The sequence below is a fragment of the Cuculus canorus genome, chromosome 1 (assembly GCF_017976375.1).
Source record: "Cuculus canorus isolate bCucCan1 chromosome 1, bCucCan1.pri, whole genome shotgun sequence".
NCBI lineage: Eukaryota > Metazoa > Chordata > Aves > Cuculiformes > Cuculidae > Cuculus > Cuculus canorus.
In genome coordinates, this window is record NC_071401.1 from 159493781 (window position 1) to 159518816 (window position 25036).

General features: G+C 39.7%; 1 protein-coding gene across 1 annotated transcript; it reads left to right on the plus strand.

Moving 5' to 3' along the window:
* Positions 1-2307: 2307 nt before the first annotated feature.
* Positions 2308-22005, plus strand: RAB21 (RAB21, member RAS oncogene family). Its single transcript, XM_054064892.1, has 7 exons — positions 2308-2665; positions 9513-9572; positions 9741-9848; positions 11374-11437; positions 12243-12297; positions 12724-12812; positions 13693-22005. The coding sequence occupies exons 1-7, from the start codon at positions 2519-2521 to the stop codon at positions 13830-13832; spliced, it is 663 nt and encodes a 220-aa protein (XP_053920867.1). The 5' UTR covers positions 2308-2518; the 3' UTR covers positions 13833-22005.
* Positions 22006-25036: the final 3031 nt, after the last annotated feature.

Sequence of the window (25036 nt, forward strand, 5' to 3'; positions counted from 1 at the left end):
GAAAACCTTCTCTTGCAAGAAGATGTCAAGGTACTTGAAAATGTGGTAATCAGTGGGAGAGAGGTCTGGTAAGTAAGCTGGGTGAGGTAGAGTTCCATAGCCCAATTCATGCAGTTTCTGCAGAGTCCTTTGTGAGACATGCAGTTGGGTGTTGTCATGGAGAAGAACTGGTCCTTTTTGATTAACCAATATTGGATGTAAATGTTGCAGTTCTTGATGCATTTTGTTGATTTCCTGGCAATACTTCTCTGCTGTGATGGTGTCACCAGGATTCAAGAGGTTATAGTGTGTGATTCCTCTTGCCCACCACCAACAGTGACCAAAACCTTCTGTTGATGCAGCTACGGTTTGGAGAAGCATTTTGATGCTTCACCTTGATTCTGCACAGAATGCCACCAACTGCCATATAGTATTCATTTTTTGTCACAGATCATAATACAATCAAGGAATGGATTAGTTTGTTGTGCAGAAGCACAGCGCAGACTTCGTCATGGTGATTTTTAAAATTTTTGTTCAGGTTGTATGGCACCCATTTGTTGAGCATTTTTGATTTTCAAATTTGGTGCATATGTCAAACAACTGTTGAAAGGTCAACATTTATTCTTCTGTAACCTCTCGAGTTGTTTTGTTTGCTCCAGTAATGGCCCTCAACTGGTTGTCATTTACTGCAGAAAGACGTCAGCGACCCTCCTTACCTTCAAGGTTTTCATTTCCGCTACAACATTTTAGAACCAATGTTGAGCTGCACATTCATGTATTGTCCCCTGGCCAAATGCTTTGTTGATACTAGAATCATAGAATCATTCATTTGGAAAAGGCCTTTGAGATCATCAAGTCCAACCATACCTGTTCACTACTAAACCATATCTCTGAGCACCTGTCTACTCATCTTGTAAACACTTGGAGGGATGGTGACTCAACCACTTCCCTGGGAGCCCATTCCAGTGCCTGATAACTCTTTCTGTGAAGCAGTTTACTGCTTCCTCACAAGGGAAGGAGAAGAAGCAGGCACTGATCTCTTCTCTGTAGTGACTGATGGTAGGACTTGAGGGAACAGCAGGAAGATGTGACAGAGAAGGTTTAGGTTGGGTATTAGGAAAAGGTTCTTCACTCAGAGGGTGGTGGGTCACTGGAACAGGCTCCCCAGGGAAACAGTCACGGTGCCAAGCCTGGCCATATTCAAAAAGCATTTGGACAATGCCCTGAGAAATATGGTGTGAATTTTGCGGTTGTCCTCTGCAAGGATAGGAGTTGATCCTAGTGGATCCCTTCCAATTCAGGACACTCTCTGACTCTATGATTATATGATTCTATGACCTGAATATGTGAATATATGAATCTCATGAGGTTCAACAAGGCCCAGTGCAAGGTACTACAGCTTGGTTGGAGCAATTCACGGTTTCAATACAGGATGAGAGATGATGTGATTGACAGCAGCCCTACAAAGAAGGACTTAGGGATGTTGATTGATGAGAAGCTTAACATGAACCAGCAATGTGTGCTCGTTGTCCAGAAAGCTAATCGTATTCTTGCCTGCATCAAGAAGCGTGGCCAGCAGGTCGAGGGAGGTGATTCTGCCCCTCTGTTCCGCTCCTGTGAGACCTCACCTGGAGTATTGTGTCCAGTTCTGGAAACCTCAACATAAGAAGGATATGGAACTGTTGGAATGGGTCCAGAGGAGGCTACAAAGATGACCAGAGGGCTGGAGCACCTTCCATACGAGGACAGGCTGAGAGAGTTGGGATTGTTCAGCCTGGAAAAGAGAAGGCTCGGAAGAGATCTTATAGTGACTTTCTAGTACCTGAAGGGTGCTACAAGCAAGCTAGGGAGGGACTGTTTATAAAGGCTTGTGGTGATAGAATGAGGGAGAATGTCTTTAAATTGGAGAAGGGCAGATTTAGACTAGACCTAAGGAGGAATTTCTTCACGATGAGGGTGGTGAGACACTGGCACAGGTTGCCCAGGGAAGCTGTGGATGCCCCATCCCTGGAGGTGTTCAAGGCCAGGTTGGATGGGGCTTTGGGCAGCCTGATCCAGTGGGTGGTGTCCCTGCCCATGGCAGGGGGTTGGAACTAGATGGCCTTTCGGAACCCCTCCAACTTGAACCATTCTATGATCCTATGACCCAACCCCAGCCCACCCAGCGCGCCCCCCCCAGCCACGCCCGGGAGACCCCATCAGTCCCCGCCCCTTCCTATCAGACCACGCCCCCACTCAGACCCCGCCCAGGACGGGGGCGTGGCCTCCCTCCGCCGCCGCGTCCTCCCCTCCCATTGGCGGCGCGCGGGGCGCGCGTGACCGAGCGGCGCGTGACGTAGGAGGAAGAAGACGCCATTAGGGGCAGCGGGGCCGGTGTTTGCCAGGGCGGGTTGTGGTTTTTGGCGTCTTCTCTTTTCTCCATTTCTCCTCGCTGCCTGTTCCCGCGTCCTCGGCGGTGCTTTCTCCTCCCCCGCGGGGTTCCGGTGGCGGCGGCGGCCGCGGGGCGTTGATGTGAGGCGGCGCTGGGCGTGCGGCGCGGATGGCGGCGGGGCCCGGCGCGGCGGCCGGTGGCCGCAGCTTCTCCTTCAAGGTGGTGCTGCTCGGGGAGGGCTGCGTGGGGAAAACCTCCCTGGTGCTGCGCTACTGCGAGAACAAGTTCAACGACAAGCACATCACCACCCTGCAGGTGCGAGGGATGGGGTGTCTGTGTGTGCGTCTGTGTGTCCACTGTCCTTCTCCCCTCCCCTTGCGCGCCTTCTGGGCTGGCTGGCCAGTGCCATTCCACCCATGGGTCGCCCTGTCGCCCTTATTGTCGCACCTCTTCCACCCTGGGGCTGATGGAGTCTTGCTCTGTAAACCCGCACCGCTTTTTTGGTGCTTGCCTTCCTGTTTACCGTAGACGGAGTGACCGCTCTGCCCCTTTAAATGGTATCTGTCCCCTGCAGAGTTTGCTGGAAGAAAATTTTCTCGTTCTTTTTGAGCTTCAGACTTAAGTTTTCAGTACTTTAAAGGCCTCGTTTTGGTTCTGAATACTAACGGCTTGTTTTTTTCCAGTTACTTACATGAATGTCTTTTGAAGCTTGAGAAGCATGATTTGAAAGTAGTCACTGGTAGTGGACTATGACTAAGTGTTTTGGACCTGCTGTGTTTCTGTTAATTATAGTCATCCTCATAGTCTCAAATCTGAACACTTGAACTGCCAAAATACTACTTTTTAAAGAGGACAACAGAATGGTTTATGAGATCAAGGCTTATGATTTAATAACAGAAAAGATTCTTAAGGTTCACTTGACTGTCATGTTATTTCCCTGATTTTGGCCTAATTCTTTGTCTGCTGCTGATATAGAAGAAACAAAAAAGTGATGTTCCACTTACAAAATGTGACGGGGTGTTATTCTTGACAGTAACATTTTTTTCAGTTACCTACTAGTACCAAATGGAATAGATGCCATGGTACAAAATGCTTAAAGTGTACGTGGTCATAGAAAACATGCTTTAAACTTTGTGTTCTGGGTTGTATGTTAAAGTCTTCTGGGATGTCTCTGTTTGCTTAACCTTTTTACTTGCAGTTACACCAGTTGCACAGCATCTTTCTTAGAAGCTGTGAGTATGGATATGGAATGGTAGGTTTAGCACTGTAATGAATATAAACCCTGCCATCACCTGGGCCACTAGTAGGGTTTGAACTGCTTTTTAGGTTCTGTGAAGTATGGAAAAAAGAGTAGGTGTTGCTAAAGATTAGCCTTAGGCTAGTTGTGCACTCTTCGTGTGTATTTAGGGGAAAATACTTGTGGGCTGGTTATCTGAGAAGTACTTGATAGTGAAACTTCCGCATAAAACCAAAGGAACATTAGACAGGCGCTAGAAACAATACTGTTTCTTAAAGCAGGTACTGTTGCTCCAATTTTGCTATAAAGTGCTGAAAAGAACCTGTTTTAAACTTTGTTACCCTATATTCATTCTCTGCTGTTGAATGAATCTATTGGTAGGTGTGGTTTTACTAGGCATAGTGTGGTGTTTGTGGCAAGCTGGTGGTAGCTCTAATTGCTGCAGAGGTAATTGATATTTGCTACACTACAGCAATGACTGGTAGCTTGTAGGTGTCAGAGTATTGAGCAAGCAATCATGTGAAATGCATCAAAATGATTGTGTTTTGCTGAATTCTCATATCCCATGTAGAAAGACTAAAGCTGTTTGCCATATGATGCAGCTTGATGCGTTTTTGTTAATAATGTTCTTTAAATCTCTAGTAAAAATAGATACAAAATGTGAGTTGGAACACAGACTTGGGTCACTAATGTCAAAATGGACCTTTAAGTGGTTCCCAAATGTTGTCAGGAAAATGTCTCTAGATACTATTACTTGAGACATTTTGGTTTTGACTAGCTGGAAGGGAGTGTATGTGCTTGTACAGGAGCGGAAACACATGCTCACACTTGATGATGAGGTTTCTGGTTGCTATCTGTATCTCTTAAATGACTGCACTGTGTTTCTCAACTCATTTGCTTTTCTGTTCTGAGCCTCATTAGCCACGTATACATTTTATTGTAAAATAAGACTTTAGAATATTTTAGTAACTTCATCCACTAGCAAATTAAAATGTCCCTTAAAATAAGATAAGGAGAAACTAGGCTATCTGATTAATCAATGAGGTAACATTTTTGCAAAACATACTACTTTTTAAGATTGAAGGATTTATCTGATAAGGTGGCTTTGTTTCTTGGCATCAGTTCATAGTATTGTGCCAAATAACTTTTGTTCCAATAAAGCCAAAATTAGATACTTGGCTTGTGATTCAGCAGAGGAGCCACAGTGATGGAACATATGAAAAGATCAGTAGACACTGAGACTAGAGGCTCTCCATCCACAGTAATTTCTGACTTAGAAAAAAGAAAGTACTGTGTAATGCTTTATTCCAATATGCTTGCAACAGAAAGGGTGATGAGACTGTATACTTCTGGAAGCTTTATTTAGTAATGTTGGCTGGTATTTCCTGCAGTGTGAGCCCAGTGATGGAGAATACAGGAAGTCTTTACGTTGATTGGTGTAAACATCTTACCTAAGGTATATGTATGCTTTCCTGTCTGAATTCTAACACTTAAGTATTACTTTAATTTGAAGTTAATCTGTGTACGCTCATAGGAGAGTTTCTTTTGTGATAGTTGCAGAAGGCTTTTAGTGAAAGAGAGCCGTTTCTCACTTCCATGTGCCCCACTTCCGTAACTGCTAGCTAGAGGGAAATGGTGAGCTGGAACTTCCTTTGAGGTCAAGAAGGCTGCTGGGATGTATTGCTGTTATGTTAGCTTCAAGTCATGTACTTTATTTCAATTTGAGGTCATTGATATCTTAAGATAGTTACTTATTGACATAAAAAATTATCTAGAACAATATGAAAAATCTGATGAAGGAAAGCTAGGAGGTTTTGCCGGCAATGGATACAATGCCTGTTATCAGAACTGGTAGGACAGTTAATTGGTTCCTGTTGATTGAAATATTGAGGTCAGTAATCTCATATTGATAAAATAATTGTAAACTGTAAATTGGTATCAAGTGAACTGTGCTGGTATTCTTCTAGCAATAAACCTATTATCAAACTATTAAAAAAAAATAAAAACTCAGAAACTTTTGGTTAGAGGTTTTGTGTACTTTTCTCTCAAGTATGTGAAGGATTGCAAAAATATCTGAACTAAGAGAGGTGCTGGTATGGTGCTAATCATACTGTAGAGATCCTGCTTCCTTTGCTGGACTTGCATAACCTGGAAAAGCTGTCTTGGCTGCCTAAGGTAGCAGAAGGGAAAGAGCTGGTGGAAGAGAGTGCAGGGAGATTCAGTGCTATATGCAGTGTTAGTATGCCTGGCTTTTGTCTGTTGAAGATGAAGCAGTTGAGGGGTAGGTGATGTGCACCTGCTTTTATTTGGTGACTTTCAAGAGTCTTTTACAGTTCAGTCTTCCGTGTCTTCTAGTTGAGCTATTTTATGAGCTCCTAACAGGACTTAATGGTTATGTGGGACTGAGCTCTTAGAAGGAAGAATTAAAAGAAAGAAGAGATTTTCCACAGGCACACAGAGACAATGGAATTTTAGATCTTAAAATTGCATTTTCCTTTTCTTTTCAGTGTATGTGTTTCTCAGACCATTCGTAAAACAGTAAAGTGAAAATACCGAAATTAGCACTTTACCTCAAAGGCTTGTTTTTGCAATGACTTTCTTCCATTTAACTGTGGTCCTACACACTTATGGGGTTTTGAAAGTCCTAGAAAAAATTGCCATAGTTAATGGCAATAATATGGAAAGGAGCTACTGATTCTAAGCCAAGTCACAATTCAAATTTAACTCTATAGTATTCAATTCGGTAAATTCTTGGGAGATTAGAAAAATTTGTTGAATCCTCTTCTGTGTGTAATTGCCTACTGCTATCTAGACTGTACTGATATCAGAGGCATTGACACTCTAGCAGTTGACTCTTTGCTTATACTAGGCTCCTAAACATTAGTTAAGATTTTTTCCTTCCATGTTGGATTCCCACCAAACTTCTAAACTACTTAGTTCATCTGGTCCCCTGGTTATTCTTTTGATCTGTAACCTCAGGATGAGCGAAGAGTGGTAACCTTGCTCTTCTATGAGACAAATGGGACTTGAAGGGATGTGTGTGTGTTTATGTTAAAAGGCAGCTCTTGGCTTGTTTGCCTTTAGCACATTTGTTGTTGTGACCGTCAAGTGTACTTTACTGATGGTAAATATGCCAAACTTACCCATGCCTATTAATTCAAGAATGAAGCCTGCTAACAGTTTTCTTCAAGTGTATGAACACAAGGAAGAAGAAAGCATTTTATCTGTAATAGGGTATTGACAGTTTCTTGCGTGTTCACAAAGCTTTCTGCTCAGTGGTGACTGCTTCAAATACCTGTTTCTAATCTTGTTATTGGGCAAGCTTTTAGGCAAACTTGCTTGTGAACAAGATATCAGATATAGGATGTTGTCTCTTGTTTTTTGACTGAAACTTAGAAGTTCAAGTTTTAATGCAGAGAGCAAATACAATTGCCTCAGTCTCCTGTGATTTTTTTTTTTTTTTTTTTTTGGGAGACACTGAAAAGTCTTATTGAATGTATGGGTTTTCTAATATTTGGATATATAGCAAAGGAAATATTTTACTCGTAGCGCTGAAACCCAGTGTTATCAAAAGCTGTAGTGACCTGAAGGACTGGCGATACTTAGGGCAAAAGTTATCTGTGGTGATAAGCCTAATTTGGTATTTGCTTTGTCAGATAGTAAAGGTATCTGTGCTATTAATTGGCCCCATGCTTAAAGCCATAATGATATAGCTTTATGGATACTGAGTAATATGCTTTTTAAATATAAATCCTGTTTCTGTGAAGCATTTCTGTATATTGGTCCAGAAATCTGATCCCCAAGCACTTGCATGAAACTTGAATTAACTGAGCAGATTGATTCTGTGTTGTGACAATAGCAAACAGTGCTCAGAAGAGCTTTTTCTGTTAAGGTTTACAATAGAGTATCAAGTACTGTAGTACAGCATATTAATCAAGTACTGTCAGGTAAACTCATTAATAAATACAATTTCTTTACGTATAACCATTCCTTCTATTAATATGGCCCAAGTGATGGTGAGTTAAAACTTACGAAGTCACCTCTGAGCTTTTGACTTCTAAACTCTGCTGTAGTTGAACAAATTCTGATATGAGGACTACATGCTGATCAGGTAGCCCTTTGGGACAGCTAGCTGAAAGCCATAAACTTTCTGCAGATTTCTTGGTTAAAGAATTGGAGTTTTTCTGATTTTTTTAACATTTGCTGCTCTGCTCTTAAACTGTTTGTTATAAATCGGCTAGCATGTTAAATACTTTTTTGAAGTTGACTTATGCCACCTCACTGTAGACTGAAGGGTAGTGTGAATGCATTACAATGGCCACAATGATTGGTACTCTGCTGTTTGTTCTTGGAAAGTTTTTGAGTGTTTATCTTTCTTCTGGTCTGTCTTCTCTCTGTCCTGTTTACTAGACTTAGTGGAATGCTTTGGGGGAAGGCAAAATTTGCCTCAAAAAAGAAGAGAAGCTTCTTGAATTGTCTTACCTTAGGCCACACAGATGCCAGAGCTGAGGTTAAGGAAGCAGCTGAAGAACTGGAGTTGCACTAGCAGCGGAGTGACGGATGACTTTAACTGTCATACGGACAGCACTCCAGAGAGGCATTCTGACAGCCATTTAGGCTGGTGTAAATTGAACTGCCATGGTCTTCTACATGTGTACCAGTTGCTTGTGTAGTTAAGCAGCATATTGTTTCAAGAAGCTGATCTGGCCTGTGACACTTGGCACATGAACACAACTCTTATTTGGTTCAGTGCCTGGGCAGCGTTCATACAGAGAGCTCATGTTGAGCTGCTACAGTCCAGCCTAATATAATCTGTAATGAATGTATCAGAATATCACTGAATACTTGCTTGTATTGGAATGTAAGGAAACTGAAAGGAAAACTGAACATAATTTAGGGCAAAAGACAAGTTAATCCTTGCAACTGAATTGTCTGATGTTAACTTGTTACTGCTAGTGTTCAGAAGGATGTGGGCAAGAGGTTCCTGATGTATTGACTCCTTCAGACCCTCTTCTAGCCTATTAAACTCATATTAAATTATAACCCTTTATAGCCACCTAACTCTACACTTGGTAACAAAGGTGCTGTTTGAAGATGTGGATCATACTCTTGAATTACTGAAATTAGACTAACCTTGCAGTGTGCTCTGGTCCTGTAAAATGTTTTCAGAAGGTAATGTAGTAGAATTCTTAGAGCAGGTTATATGCTTATTCTGAGGCTTTTCTTATCTTCCTGCTTGCTTTCTGTTTGTGTGTCAGCTGAGAAGCATATCCCTGAGCTTTCAGGAACAGCGTTGGTGGGGGGTGGAGTGGAAATGACAACATGGGACAGACTGAGGGACAGACCAACACAACCTCCCAAACAAACCACACCACTGCGTCGGAAGTCCCCCAAAACAGATGAGGACAATTGTGGGCTCACTTTAAAAAAGGGGAAGAGTTGCAGACAAGGGAACTTGCAGAAAAACGGTGTTCGAAGACTATTACAAGGAAATCCAACTATTTTGGTTTTTTTCTGGATAGTGAACCACTTTACCTGCCTCCTGCAAATTAAAAATCCTGCTGGGCTGTTTTTTACCCAGGCTTCGTGTACTCTTGTGAAATGCTTAGAGTTCAGCTTAGACTTATCAGTGTTGTGAATTTGGACTCTTTCCACACAAACCTCTTGTCCTTCCCAAGTCATTCCAAACAACAGCAAAAAGATGTAGTAAATGATTGGCTTAAGCCAAATTTATTTAGAATAGACTTCTGTCAAACTGTAGTGAAATGTATAACTGGCTTAGTATTGACTAAGCCTTCTGGCTTAAAGAGTATTTTGATCTAGACATCTCTTTTATTGTCTCAGGTATTTTTATTAATAAATTATTCTGAAGTCAAATGAGACATTTGTGTGTAATGCTTAACGCTAATCTGTTTTGCTTTCCAGGCATCTTTTCTTACAAAGAAGCTAAATATTGGTGGGAAGAGAGTAAACCTTGCAATATGGGTATGTTCACTTTCCTGTTTTTTCTCCCCTAGCTAAACAGAGTATTTTTGGTTTACTAGAACTCGAATGTTAGGCACTTCTTAATAAAGTAAAATTTCCAAGCATTTAGAGTTTCTTCAAGTACTGTTCGTTTTGTCTTAAAGGCTAACAAGTTTATTATAAATGCAGGATACAGCTGGTCAAGAAAGATTTCATGCACTGGGACCGATTTACTACAGGGATTCTAATGGCGCTATTCTAGTATATGATATAACAGATGAAGACTCTTTTCAAAAGGTACTGGATAGATTTTTACCAGTGTGTGATGTGTAAACTGATTGAAAGATAATACATAATATGAGTTTGTAAAGTCATATTGTGTCTTCCGTTTTCAGCAATAGCAATATACATTTCTGCAAATTTAGACCATATAATTGAAATATACGCTTTATCAGTGTTCTTTTGAAGGCAGACTTCTACAATCTATGAAAGTTCTAGGAGGTTTATTCAAAGAACATCAGAGAACTGGATGTGTGAGTTAACTGTGACTGGCTATAAACATAAACCTGTACTGTTTTGGTGTTATGCGATACTGGTCTCTACTGTATAAGCCAAATTACTAAAAGATATTAAGTGACGTGACCTTTTACAGAACAGAGGACTCTGAAAATGGAGTATATGATAGTGGAAACAAGATTTCCTCAGTGATAATAGAAATTTGCACTTCAAATAGTCATCAGACTCTGAAATTATTTTAGAGCAATATTAGTTGGTCAGTCTGAACAGGTGAGGTTTCCAGCCCTGAGTCAAATTAGTGCTATCACTCGATAATATGTTGAGCTCAAAACTGGTGACGTGCTTTCCTGAAGTGAGTTTGTCTCAGATTAGCTTGTAGCAAAACCAGTAAGACCTCTCTGTATAGGAGTCAGAAATTGTGGTTGTATGGGCAAGGCTTGTGTAAACTATGATAGAAGTAGTGCAAGGGTACATTTCCACAACAGCTTAGGTAATTTAAATAGTCTGATGTAAGGCAAGTAAAGCACTCGTGCCACCAGTTAAATTCTTACCCCACATCTGCAGTTGTGATAACTTGTGAGTACTACTTCTACTTTTTTGTGCTGAGCCCTCCTTAGTGAAATTCTATGATATCGAACTACTTAAATTCTCAGAAGAAAAGAGGGAAGGTTTAATTTGTAGAAGTTATTGCATAACTTTCTCTGCATCATTTATCTTAACTATTTTTAGTTTCTTTGTGAATGCTTCTCTTCACGACTTAAGTTAAATTAGCAGTCCCCAAGTCAATGCAATGATCACACAACTTCAAAGCATGACAACAGAATTCATAACAGATACTTGACCATCAGCTGATGGGACATTTTCTTCTGATCTGTTCTCTCAGGAAACAAACATCTGTTATAATCTAACCTGAACAACTCTGTTCAGGTACCTCTACCTTTGAGGTAGTATTTGCGATCTATCAGTAAGGTCCTGTTGGTAAAAGATCTCATGCCTGACCTAAAGTGGCCAATGCAGTGAACTTGTTCTTTGGAGTGGGGCTAACATGATTGTGGTGGGTTAGAAAATACGGTTTGATTACTCCAGAAATTTTAAGTAATTTGCTGTAATTTCAACTGCAGACTAAAAATGGCTGAACAAGAGCCATAGGTAGTTATCGAAAGAATATTTTATCCGTATATGTTTCTCTAAACACGTTTGTTTCAAGTTTAGAGTAAATGGTTAATGAAGGAAATGGGCCAGTTCAGCAATGCTTAAGCTAGTAGTATAATGAATAAAAATAAACTTAGGTCTGTTCTTTTTGCAGGTAAAAAACTGGGTTAAGGAATTAAGAAAAATGTTGGGAAATGAAATCTGTTTATGTATAGTAGGTAAGCTTTTTTTAACATGTAATTGTAATGACTGCATCAGAAGTGTTTGTTTTGATTAATAGCATCTTCCAAACACTGCTTTGATAGCTTGTACATGTGAAGGCGTAAAGCTTATGTTAATTTGATATTTAAAATTTAGTTGGAGCTAGAAGTTTCAGCAGATGACATTGAGGAAGACCAAGTTAGTTTTAAAAACCAAGTTGTTTATCGCACACTTTTGACGTGGTGTAGTGTTACATACACCTGCAGGCTGTAGTTTAAGACAGAGAAACTGAGTATCGACCTTCTTGCAAGTACTTAGAGATCTCTTTATTCTGGCATAGACTGGATGTGTGTCTGTTTTCATAGTAAGTGCTTGGGGGTTGGAAAGAGGCTTTAGAGCTTGGATAGTTCAATGCAAACAGAATGCAACAGAAATACTGGGTTTAGATTTTAAATCGGGTCTAGTGACTAAAACACTTTGAGGAAGATAGATATATGCGTATTCTACAAAAACTACTGCAGCACAGATAAGCTGCTAATAAATCACAAAAGAAAAGCAGAAGGCTGAATCATTGGCTTACATGGAGGTATTTGGCTGTCTTGAGCTCTCTGCAGAAGTAGAACTTCATCTTCATTGCCAGTAAACACTTGAGTGAAAGGGAATTATTAAATCAGTGTTATGCTCCAAATTGAGACCTGTGTAAAAGTCAGTCTTTACTGGGGTGGCTTGTGAGAAAAGAATGGGATACAATGATTACATGACTGCTTTCTTTTGTGTAATTTTAGAGTACAAAGACTTAAATGATTAACCTCTTTCCAACAGGTAACAAAATAGACTTGGAAAAAGAGAGACATGTTTCAGTGCAAGAAGCAGAAACGTAAGTCACACCAGTTATTAATAGAAGTAGTCATTGCAAAGTTATGCTGGAGTACTAGACTTGTGATGCTGTTAACGACTGGCAGGGATAAACCAACAGTGCCTAGCTGCCTGCTGTGTTAAGTGTTCTGTTAGTACCTGAGTCCTGGAATGTCCTTAGTGATCCAAGTGTAACTGGAGAGTTGTACATGATTAAAGTCAACATTTGCAGTTTAAATGTATTTGTTTATGTGAAATTCTCTTTATTTCATCTAATGTTTTTCATCAGTCATGGGAGTTTTAACAACATCATTCTGGTTTTACTTTAAATCGGTGTGTGTGGATTAACTCTGAACTCAAAGCTTTTTTGATTATTTTTTTACTTCGTGTAAAGTGGCTTAGGAAGATTGAGTCCTTTGGTGCAATGAAGTTATCTGTGTTCTTGCAGGTATGCTGAATCTGTTGGAGCAAAACATTATCATACTTCAGCTAAACAGAACAAAGGAATTGAAGAACTGTTTCTTGACCTTTGTAAAAGTAGGTATTATCTAATTTGGTAAAGAGCTTATTCACAAAACACTCAAAGCTTCAGAATGCTTAAAAGTGTATAGAAAAGCTTTGTGAACTATTACAAGGAATAGTCTTCATATGAGTCTACTTCAGGCCACTTCTGTACTGTAACCACTATTGAAGCTTGATGTACAGGTGCTTAACAATATTGCAAATTCATGCTGTACTTGAAAAATGTCCTTGGTGTTTGTTGGAGCACCCACTGCTCTGACTTGATGTGCATAAATAGTGACCTCAAATCATTGTTTGTGACTGGTCTTATTATTGCCTGCTTCAAATGCTGTGTTTCAACCTCTTTCAAAAGTTTTCTTAAATTATGTCAATTACAAATTATAAACTTAAAGTTGTAATGATGCAACCTGTACACAGCAGTCTAAGCAAGTGGTAAAGGTAGGATAAAAACATAACACGGGGGAGTTGTCCTAATCATTGCATTCTTATATAAGAATTAAAGCAAAACCTCGCCTGCATATTTGACGAGTAGGTTGGAGGGGTTTTTGGTGTGTGGGGTGCTATGTGTAGCGTGTGGACTTTCTTGATTGCTTTCTTTTTAACAGAATGTTCTTGATATGGGTGGGTAAATCAAGCTTTTGAAGTCATTAACTCTAGAACATTCGAGGTCTCCCAAAGTGAACAGGAGCTGCTGGATGTTTACTGCTTTAGGAAGAAGATTTAAGTATGTTCTTGCACCTGTGCCATGTGATGCCTGAGTAGTTACTTGTGCACAATACATACGCAAACCAGTCTTGCTGAACTTGGTCTCTATGCATATAACTCATAGATTAGTCTCAAAGTCTTTGTGTAAAAATGCAGTGGAATATCATCTAATAACTTTCTTCCTTTACAGGAATGATAGAAACGGCTCAAGTGGATGAAAGAGCAAGAGGCAATGGTTCCAGTCAGTCAGGAACAGCAAGGCGAGGTGTACAGATCATTGATGATGAGCCACAAGTACAGAGCAGTGGAGGGTGCTGTTCTTCTGGATAATAAAAAAAACTGTGCATACCCTCTCAGTATGAAGACTGCCATATTCCAAGTCACACGTTCTTTACCAATGGAGTAATAGAATTAACAGTATTTAAAAATAATCACATGTAACACTGCAGAGACCTTAAGTGCTAAACTAGTGGCATCTGTGACCAGAGAATTGGCATTTTCTACAGTGGTTAACAAAGCAATTACCAATGGCCTTTTTACATATTTTTCTTTAATGAGGAATAATATGCATGTAGAAAAGACCTACTTAAAGGCTTCATTTATATTCTTTTAAATCAGATCATTATTTAATAACTTATATACATTGTTGTTGGAATGGTATACGTTTTTTGCAGCTCATTGTATTTTGTGGTAGATTGAATTGTATCACTTACAAAATGCAAATTGATTTTTTTTTTTTTAAATTAGCAGATATCTGAAGTAATATTTTTGCAGGGCCTTCACAAACCTATAACTGTCAACTACTTTCATATATTCTGTTCATCCTGTATGCCAAGCTGGTAAAATACATTGTAAATTACGTATTAAATATTTTATCTGCTTTTACAATTGCAGGTGCAGAAATATGTACATCAGTCTTGTCAGTGATTGTGAAGTGAATAAGTCAGTGAAAGATGCAAGCTTTTCATGTGTACTATTGCTGTTCTCAGGTAGGCAAAATAGAATGAGCTTTTTTGGTACATTCATAGCTGCAGGAATTTTTTAAAACCTTTTTTGGCAAGCAGCAGTATTTAGTGTCCCGTTAATGGGAAGAGAACGTTTTCCTGGACTGCTGTTTAGGTATTTGACTCCCAGCTAAAACACTTGGCACATGCATATATCTTGCCTCTGCAGTTAATTTGGCATCTCAGAATATCTCCAGAAAGCCAAAGCAACTTTAACACTCATCTGGTAGCCAGTAAATCAGATACAGGGAAACTCTTAAGCTGCAGCAATGTATTTGTGTTCCAAGACAGCATTACAAACTATTAATGAACATTTCCCCTCCCGCAATGTTGGAGGGCTTGAGTGAACAAAAGATTTGGTGTTAACTAGAGTTGCTTCCAATTTGGAGTGGATAAAGGGAAGTTATGAAACTTGCCAGATGCAATTGTAACTTTGTGGATACTAGACAGAACTGAACTTACTCCTGACTTGCTCTTTCTCTTGTAAAGCGTTTTGAAGCCCACTAAAGTTTTTTGGTGAGAGTTTTCAGAAAAAGTGTATAAAATACTATCACAAAGGAACACAGATGGTGGTAGTGGAGTCTTCAAAATGTTTTGTGCTCTGACTTTTTTTTACTTAAGTTGTCATGCTTGGAAAACCAGTAAAGGTGATGTCTATGACAATAGAATATTCCTTGGCCTTCCTTTTTCTAAAATGTAGAATTAGTATTGCATATGAGAGCATTGGATGGGGTGGGTATGTTCAGATGCACCAAAGGAGTAGTAGTAACTAATCGGTTTGTGTAAGAGAAGTGTGTTGTCTTCGATCTGATTTTTTTTTTTTTCTCTGAAATAATAGATGGCTTTGATACAGACTGGTCGTTGTGCATTTTTTTCACCAGACTTTCTGCATAAAGCGTGGTGTAGATACTTAATCTACCATTGCTGTGCTCTCCTGACATGATTGTATACATAATGGACAGAGGTGATCTGTTGATGCTAGTGAAGATAGTTTCTTGACTGCACAGGCCTTTGATATGAACCTAACATTCATGATAAAGTGTGTTTGTGTAGCAACACTAAGTTAACATTCTCATGCTATGTGTAACTTAACAGTGAGCCTTGCCAAAATCGGAAAACAGATCAGTTTAGGTTTAAATCAAATCAAACAAAGCTAAATGCAGTTACCTTCAAATCCAATTAATTGAAAGTCAGTCTTAAAAGAGATACAGTATTGACATGAGGAATGAAATTGGCAGGACTTTTGTTCAAGACTGGAATCTCTATGTAATAGGAGTTCCAGATTTTCTTATTCAAACTTCATTTTTCGCAAAGATGGGAAACAAACAACCCAACCTCAACTAGACTTTATAAGCAGATGAGTCACGAGTGCTTACCTACACCAGCATGTGTGGTTTCTCCAGAGCAGAGCTTGCTGTACTTCTTTGGAGTGAACAGATGCAATTCTGGTCTGGAAATAATACTAGATGTTTACCCAAGAGTGTGTTGCGTTTGAATACTTTGAAGTAGAAGCAGTGTGTGGATTATATCTTCCTGCCTGCAACTAAAGAGTTTTTCTTCACTTTTTTCTGTGATAAGGGCTTTATATGTGACTTTTGTCAATTGTGAAACTAACATCGGTGTTGATACTAATTCTTACAAAACTAAAACTGTTACTACTGAAAAGTTAGATGGGAGTAAGGAAGCTTTCACTTTTATATGATGAAAAAGGTTCTGGTTGCTATGAGCAAAATATTTTTTTAAAGTAAATTCCTAGAAGTTCCTCTTCTTGCTTAAGCAACAGCATGAAAAATACTCTCTGGAACCTTCCTGCCAAAGCTGCAGTTTGGTTGAACATTTATTTATGAACTTAAAACCTGTGCTTAGCCGGGTATCCGTGTGTTACCTTACAAAAGAAGTCAGGGAAGTTGGTTTCCAAGCTAAGTTAAAATGTTATGGATTCTGTAGGCTGATTAACATAAGACCTCAGTTACTCATTGTTAGCAGACTAAATATAACAGTTCCAGGGAAAAGCGTCTTTATTAGAGATATGTAGAGTGTTCTTTGCATCAAATATAAAGGAAAAGACAGGTAGCTTTGTCTTCTGTATTTGAGAAGGATATTACTGGATGTAATTTTCTGGAATTACATTTTCTGGAATCTATCTTAATTTGACTGGTTTATGTGTCTTAAGGAAAACTTTTTGTTTTTAGCAACTGAAATTAGCAACAAGTAAGCTAATTCTCATTCCTCTGAGAAGAGTGCAAGAGAACAAGTATGTCTGTATTTAGAAAGTACTTCTATTGTGGGATAGATAGAGCCAGATGCCTGCTACGGCATGTAAGCCAATATTGAACGCACTTCTTCAGAGTGAATCTTGACAAATAGTACTCATAACTATAATAAAAAAGATCTAAGTTAACCACAGATGCCTTTCTGAAAGAACTTTTAAGCTAACTTGATCACAGTCTTGATGCTGCTGCTGTGAATAGTTGAGCTACCTATGAAAGTTTATCACTTGCTGAAATGAATAACAAACCAAAGCCCAAACACTTTGATGTACCAGTATGTATCTGTTAGGAGTTATTTATGGATATGGTCTTATTGCACTTAAAAGTTAAAAGATCAGATAGAATGTTTTTGTCTGAATTAGTTTAGTAAGTTCAGATGTGTAGTACTTGCAGATGAGTGTAACTTGCTGTTGAGATTGTGGATGATGACTATCTGCTTTGCAGTAATCTAGCATATGGTCCCAAGATGGGGGGTGTCTAATGTCCAGATGAACTCTATTATCGATATTCAAGCAGTCAAGCAATCAAGTGTTGCCTTGATTACATGCTCTTCTTTAGTGTTCACATGTAGTGGACAGGCGTTCTTGCTTACTACCACATGGAAAAGTATCCCTTAGCCCTTGTTTTCTTGTCATTTTGATTGTTCTAGGTGTTGAACCTGCAATTCCTAGTAATTCAGTCTCTACTTTAGATTCTAAGCTGGATGAGAAAAGCTTTACATAAAGGTATGAGGTTATGGAAGGTGGTTGGAGCTCAAATGGAGTTCTCTAGAAGTGTTGGATGCTGTCAGAATAAATAATTTAAAGAAGGTAAGAGGAATGGGAGTTAGACTTGAGGACAAGTGGTCAGAAGTCTCAACTAGCTGAATGCACTTAAATGGAGTGAAAGATAAAGTACAGGAGTAAGAGTTGGAGCCAGCCACCTCTGTGTGGAAAGAAGTAGAAAGAAAAAGGCAACTAGGAAAAACTAAAAGTGCTGATAGTGGGCTGTGGAATAAGGTGCAGAGTTAACCATTTATTGGTGGAGTTGCTAGCATGTCTTCTCAGCAATGGTGGTTGCCTAATTCAAGACTTTTCCAAGATGACTTCTTAAGTTGTTTTCCCTTCCTTGAAATAGAAATTTTGCTTCACTAAAAATGATATAACTGACTTTCAACAGGCTTTCAGACACAATACTAACCTACTTAAAATGACTACGCTGTGCTGATTTACGAGCTATTTACAGTTAACTGACTTGGTTAATCTTAGTTTGCATCAAAGCTTAGGATTTTTTTTCCTGTCAAGAAATATGTATTTCAGTGAAGATTACTTTTACTGTGGTTGTGGTAAGGAGTTGCACACGAAGACAGATCCTTGGCGCTAGTTGATGCGCAAGCTCAATTAAGACAGCCCAAAAACTAGCTGTCTTTGTACTGAGCACTGTTTGTCATGCTATTCTTTGAGGGAGTTCTACTCAACACCAGAACTTTTATCTGTGTTTAAGACCAACCCAACAATAATGTGTACTCTATTGCCTCTTTGGAGCTGCTGTTGGCTGCTGCTTTGAGCAGAATGAGACGGAAGAGCAGTTTTGAGAGTTGTAGAGAATCTGGAATATTTCTTGACTTGGCTTCAAAAGTGAGAGTTTAAAACTGTCACCATTTTGACAAAGTTGTTGTTCTGCATATTTTGACTTGGGAAAAGTTTTACTGTAATGTGATTAAAATTACAAACTACTTCCAAAACAAACTTATTTCAAGCTGATCTCTTTTCTTAGTATTTATTCCCAATACTTAACTTACTAAACTTGGCCAAAACCTTGAATTGATTGGCATGTTTTGCAGCCCTAAAGTGATGCCTATGACTGTAGAGAGAAGCTGTGTACTCATTCATATTTCAGTGGACGTTTTTGAGTTTTGATTGTATTTATACAGCACGGGGATATTAAAAGATGGCCTGAAAAAAGAATTGTTCCTATTTGTTGCCAGTGCTTTGTGCACTTGGGCAAGCAGTATAACCTGATACAGCTGCAGAGTGAATGTGAAGAGAAGGCTTCTATCGCTTTTCTTGCTTGTTGGCTGCACCGATCCATCCTGTTAATGAGCTACTACTGGAAACTTTCAGTGCTGGAGATCCACATGTATGAGAAAGGAAACATTTATGTTTCCCACTTGCTTCGCTAGCTGTTCCAGTGATCGATCCCACAGCAGTAATATCCAGTTCCTCTCAGTTTGCGAACATTGTTTCTTCACAAGATGAGCTTTTCTTATTTCTTGATGACATTTTGTTTTTAGTATATGTAGTCTCACAGATCTCTTGCAAGGGGTTTTAATACTTCATTGTAGGTCATCTAGGAGTAATGGCACTTTCAAGTATTTCAAGCAATTTCAAGGATGATTAGTAGCAGCATTGAAAAAATCTTACCCAGCAGCTGGTCATATCTTGCCTTCAAACTAGTGAAGAAGAGATTATTGCAAGTTTAATGGTAAGTCCTGTCTCTCTCTGATACCTGACTCCTGATTCCTGGTTATTGGAAGTGACTTAAAAGAAAGCAAAGTTGAGAGGACTGGAGATACCAAGGACTACTTTCTCATCTCTTGCCAAGTAGTTGATATCCTGTGACAGATCCAAACTCATGTAATGCATTTCTTTTTGAGCTGTTGAAATACTTAAATTGCAGACCTTTCTTCAAGTTAACTATTACACTGTTCAGAAAGGCAAACAATTTGGGACTTGCAGTGGAAAAGAACTAGTAATTTCTATTTTTCAGAACATGAAACTTAAACTGCCTAATCAGGCTTTTCTTAGTGGAAAGAGAAGAGGAAAGCACTTGATACTTAAATGTTTTAAGTGCTGTCAGTGCTATTTGATCGTACAGGCATTATAATGATTGCCTTACTGGATTCTTGTCATCAGATAAGCACATGGAGCTTATTGGGCTCAATCAAATAGAATACTTTTTCTTTGAACCCAGAGAAAAAGTTAGTAGGGCAAAAGCCAACACTGAAAAGGACACAGCTTTTTTTAGTATCAGGTAACTTGGCATTACCAAACACTGCAGGAATGCTCTATTTGGTATTTGTGGATAAAGTCTTGAAAAAAAACATAGTAAAATATAGCATCTAGAAAAGGCTTCACAAGCCTTAACTTGCCTAGTGTGTTGCTGCAGCTAGGGTTCTCAAATACTTCTTGAAGTATTTTATACACCAGTGCATTTACATGAACATAGTTCTGTGATGAATTAATTCTAAGCAATCCATCTAATAGGGAAACAAACCTCTTTAGGATGACTGCTATTCTATCAATGCTTAATAGGAAAAGTGAATATGCATGTAAGTGGAAATGGATCAATAGAAAGCAGAAAAAATGCGTACTGAAAAATGAAGAGAAGAAAACAACTGGAAATTCTTGTTACTGTGATCTGAAAATTATTCTCTTTCATTTTATGAAGTCAAAGAATTTGAAACTTGATGAACAGTCTGTAATGTAGTGGCTCTGAAATTATTGGAGGTTGGGGGCTGAGGCCTGGCTTACAAAGATTTAGGAACAACTGAGATTGCAGGTGCTTTATGTTACAATAACAAATTTCTGTACCTACCCGAGTATGATGTCATGGAAGATGGCTTTAGGATGCCAAACTAGGCTAAGTGAGGTGGTTCTGTTATGCTAGCACGTACCCTGGAAACTGCAGTGTGAGCAGGGATACATACAAATGCAGCTTTGATTGTCAAAATCGGTGTTCAGCAGCCCAGAAGTTTGTGAGGAAGAAGCAGGTGCTATTAAACTGCGTTTGCTGGCTTAATAATAGCCCCAGGCACACTACCTGTATGCTAAGGGAACAGCAAAACGAAGTCAAATGTGGAATTGAGGCTCAAGACTGGGAATATTCCACTAATTGTGTTTGTATCCTACTGATACCCTACTTCTACCATTAGCTTGTGTACACTTCCCTGGTGAAAATTGTGCTTCAGCTAATGCTGAACTGGACTAGTGACTTGAACTGGATGGACATTGTGAGTGGAAACAGCAGCAAACAGCAGAAGCAGCATGAGGTAAAGGCAGATTGTACAGTTCCTGCTTTTTAGTCCTTTCACTTACACCTCTGAAGTCAGTAGATCTATCCTACTGTCTTTATGTAAGGAAATGTATTTTCTATTTGGTGAGATTTTTTTGTCAAGAAACAAAAATAGTGTAAGAACTTCTGGTAGTTCCTTCACAGATTTAGTATTCCCATATTCTGTCAGCATCTGATTAAAAGGGGTTATATTAAATGTGGAGAGCAAGCGTGCTGCCTGTAGTTACACCCAGCAATCTGAGTCCTGTGGTGAGTGTTTCATGAGGCAGAAGAGTATCTAATGCACCTCTGATTGCCAGCCTACTTTCCCACTGTTTTGTGACATAAAGTAATTGTAATACAGTCCTCAACCATAAGATGTGCCTATACTGGTTAGAGAAATCGGTTTGAGGTTTAAAATTACACTAAATTGTGGTTCAGTTGGATCCTTCAAGGATTCTTGACCATCCTTTCATCATGTGAATACAATAGTGCTTGGCACCGTGGGACAGTGCTTCTTTTCCATGGATTTAGGGATTTCAGCTTGGGAAATCTCTGAAGCAAAGAGAAGCAAGCTACGAAAAGGAAGTATATAAAACATTTATTCTGTTACTTTCCTGCTCTTTCCAGGAAACTTGCCTGTTGGTGGTGTTACAATGCGTATGTACAAGCAATGAGGTTACTACTATTTGTCCTTGTGTTCTGCATTCCTAGCTCTGGCAGTGCTAGTCCTTGCCAATCAGCAAACAACAGATCAGTTTCTGTTTAGTCATCACTCTCGGACAGCTTCCAGACAGTCTCTGTGGAGGCCGATGCAATCATGAGTTTTCATGTTTTATCTGCTCTACTTCTTTTGTATTTAAAAAAATTTCTTCTCCCCACTGAGAGATCAAAGCTTTTGTGAACTTGTGATCAGTTGTACAAACTAATGTTTTCTTATGACAAATCTTGTATGTTTTGGGTTGTTTCATGTTCTGGAATTCTAATAATACTTGATATGCATGGGTAGAAAAAATCAGGTTCACAAACAAGAACTCACAGCTGTGGTTATGGATATACAAAACGTGACAGTGCAAATAACTTGAAGAAAGCTCGTCATCCAATGTAGTGCCCTCATGTCTTGTTACATCTCTATGCCTTCACACTAAATATAAATAAATGCTGGTGGGGAAAGGGATTTCCTTCCTTGTACTTTCAGTCTGCGTACCTAATTTCTTTATACTTATGCTTGCCTAACCTTGTGGCAGAAGGCAACCAAGCGTGGAATACTACTCTACCTGCATGCTCTGTGTGTGCAAGTTAAGGAGTTTTTGTTTTCTTAAAGGGACAAATTAGAAATGCTACTGCATCTTCATTTCTCAGTTTCTACATAGAGGTAGAAAAATTAGTAGAGAAGATGCGATTTGGTCCCAGAGGCTGTTTTTACTGGGAAATAAGTTATGCCAGGGTGCATAAGGAGTTCTGGCCTTGCAGATATCACAGTGCAGCTTTCATCCAGGTGACTGCCCTCTTCTGCTCTTCAAATCATATTTACATTTTGTGTGCCTAGAGTGGCCGTGCTGTTCCCCCCGCTATGTCTAGGTATTAGTCTGAGAAACCTAAATGGTAAGGGCCATAGTTATATAAAAGGGGGCATGCTCATGATTAAACAGCAAGACTGACTGTAGATCAGTACCCCAGGCTGACTTGGCTGCCTTGGAAGGATGTAGCCAGTGCCTGTTCTCCCTCCAGCCCTCCTAGTTGTGGATGGGGATGGGAGGGATTATTTTTTTTTACTTTTTCATCTTGTATATGAAAAACAATATCACGTGACAGCTAAATCCTGGGGTAGCTCCATTATTGTCTACAATGTAATTCGTGCTGAGGACTTATACCTCTTAGACTATGAGGAACTCAAGAGAAGCCTGATCTACAGCTTCCTCCTTTGTGTCCTGCTGCACCCAGAGTCCAGGACAGCTCCCCATTTACTGTCTGGTCATGATCTGTGACAAATGTGACATAGCCTGTAAAAATTGTGGGTTGCGTTTGTCAAATTCCATTTGGTTGGAATATATCAATTTCTTTTGAGCAGAAGGTCAAAAGGGGAGGTATTTTTTCCATTTTTTATCTTTGTTTTTCTGCTGTGGGCTTTTTTTGTTTGTACAAATTAAGCCTGTGATGGAAGGACATGACAGAATCCATGCTTATCCTGTGCAAGCCAGGTTTTCATGTGGTTGAGCATGGGGGCAGCTGACACTTCGGAATACAGGAATGGATCTTGGAGGTCTGCTGAAACAGCTGTGTGAACAGCAACAATAGAAGCTGCTGCAGCTCTTGTCATAGTGATAATAGCGCCTCTTGCAGCTGTGACAGCAACAGAAACCACAGGAAAGCCAGAAACACTTTCTGGCTGCACACTTGCTGCTGGCTGGGGTGCTGTGACTATCTTTGTGGCAGAAGGCTCCTTATTAGAGCAGATGGCTCAGAAAAAAGTGGGCCACCAAGATGAAGAAACCCTCTTTGTTAGATTCTGTTGTGGTTTGAGTTAAAGTAGGATCAGGTTCTGACACTTAACTCAGTTGCTCTAAGTAACTTAATTTCTCTGGAAACTAACTGCATGTTTTTGAGACTGTGTTTGTCTCTGTAGTGATAACACAGGTCAATGTCCATTCTCAAGCTGGTGAAAAGGAGCTGTACCCGCAAGGAGGGGCGAATGGGGCAGGTGACCTTAAACTGACCAACAGAGCATTCCATCCCATATACATTGTACTCAGTATATACTGAGAGATCACGAGGGCCCCTGCTCTTCTGGATGGCTGACATCCAGTGAGGACCTTGTTTGTCTGGTTGCTCCTAATCCTGGATCTGTGCATTCCTTAATCCAGTTCCTGAGTCCAGCTTCCTCCTAGCTGTGGACCCATTCCCTTGTGTCTGCTCTGCAGTATTTGTGGTGATATGTAGTGATCGAGGAGTGGACTGGGGGCGTGATCTTATATATTTGTTTATATTATTAATTATTTCCATTGTTGTCATTAACATTTCATTAAAGCTGTAGCTCTAATTTTCAACCTGTAAGTCTTTTTCCTCTTATTTTTCTCTTCTTTCCCTATAGGGTGTGGGAGGGGAAAGGGATTTTGTAGGTTCAACTTGCATGGCTTTAGCTGCTGAGTTTTGGGGCTAAACTATGACAGATTCCTATTTATGTAGTGTGCAAAGTCTTGGACTTCAGCATAGAACTACAGAGTGCCCCATTATGAAAATAATGAGCTTATGGAGAAGGGAGAAAAGCCTCCTAGCACTGTGTCAGCATATAGAACTTGGTGTTGTGCATCATTCTCGTTTGTAAACTGAAATAATGTAAGGCTCTGTTACAGGCTGGGGACTGACTGGCTGAAAAGCAGCTTTGCAGAGGAGGATCTGAATGTTGTAGTGCACAAGCTGGGTATGAGCTGGCAAAGGCCAATGCCACCCTGGGCTCCGTCAGAAAGAGCAGTGCCAGCATATTAAAGGCAGTGATCCTTCCCCTCAAGCCTGTTGAAAGCATTTTGGCATGCTGGGTCTAGTGCTGGACTCTCTAATACAATAGACATGGATATCTTGGAGCGAAGCCTGTGAAGGGCTATCGAAAATGATTAGGAGACTGGACCGTTTGTTAAATGAAGAGAGGCTGAGAGAACAGGGATTGTTTTGGTCTTGAGAAGGCTCAAAGATCTTGTCAGTGTTTAAAACACATGAGAGGGAGTAAAGAAGGTGGAACTGAACTTTACTTAGTATTGTCTTAAGACATGACAAAGTGGACAAAAACTGAAATAAATTCCATTTACGCTTAAAAAATATTTTTCACTCCAAGGGTGGACAAACACTGGAACAGCTTGACTGAGGAGGTGATAGTGTCTCTCTCCTTGGAGATAATAGAAACTCAACTGGTTAAGGCCCTGAGAAATCTGTTATGGTCTGCAATTTGACCTGTGATCTGCTCTAGGCAGGAGGGTAGGACTAGATGGTCTCTAAAAGCTCCTGCCAACCTCAGCCTTTCTGTGATCCTGTGATTTTGCAGCCTGATAGCAAAGGGTCATTTTGCTTCCCATCTTGAATAACGATATACTCATTGTTACACAATGATATTTTGCAAAAGAACAAGGGAGAAGTGCATAAGAGGGACATCTGGTGGATTGGCCAACTAGCTAGAAAGCGCTCACTTGTCTCATGGAATAAATTGGTCTGTGGGACTGAGCTCTGAACCAGTCCC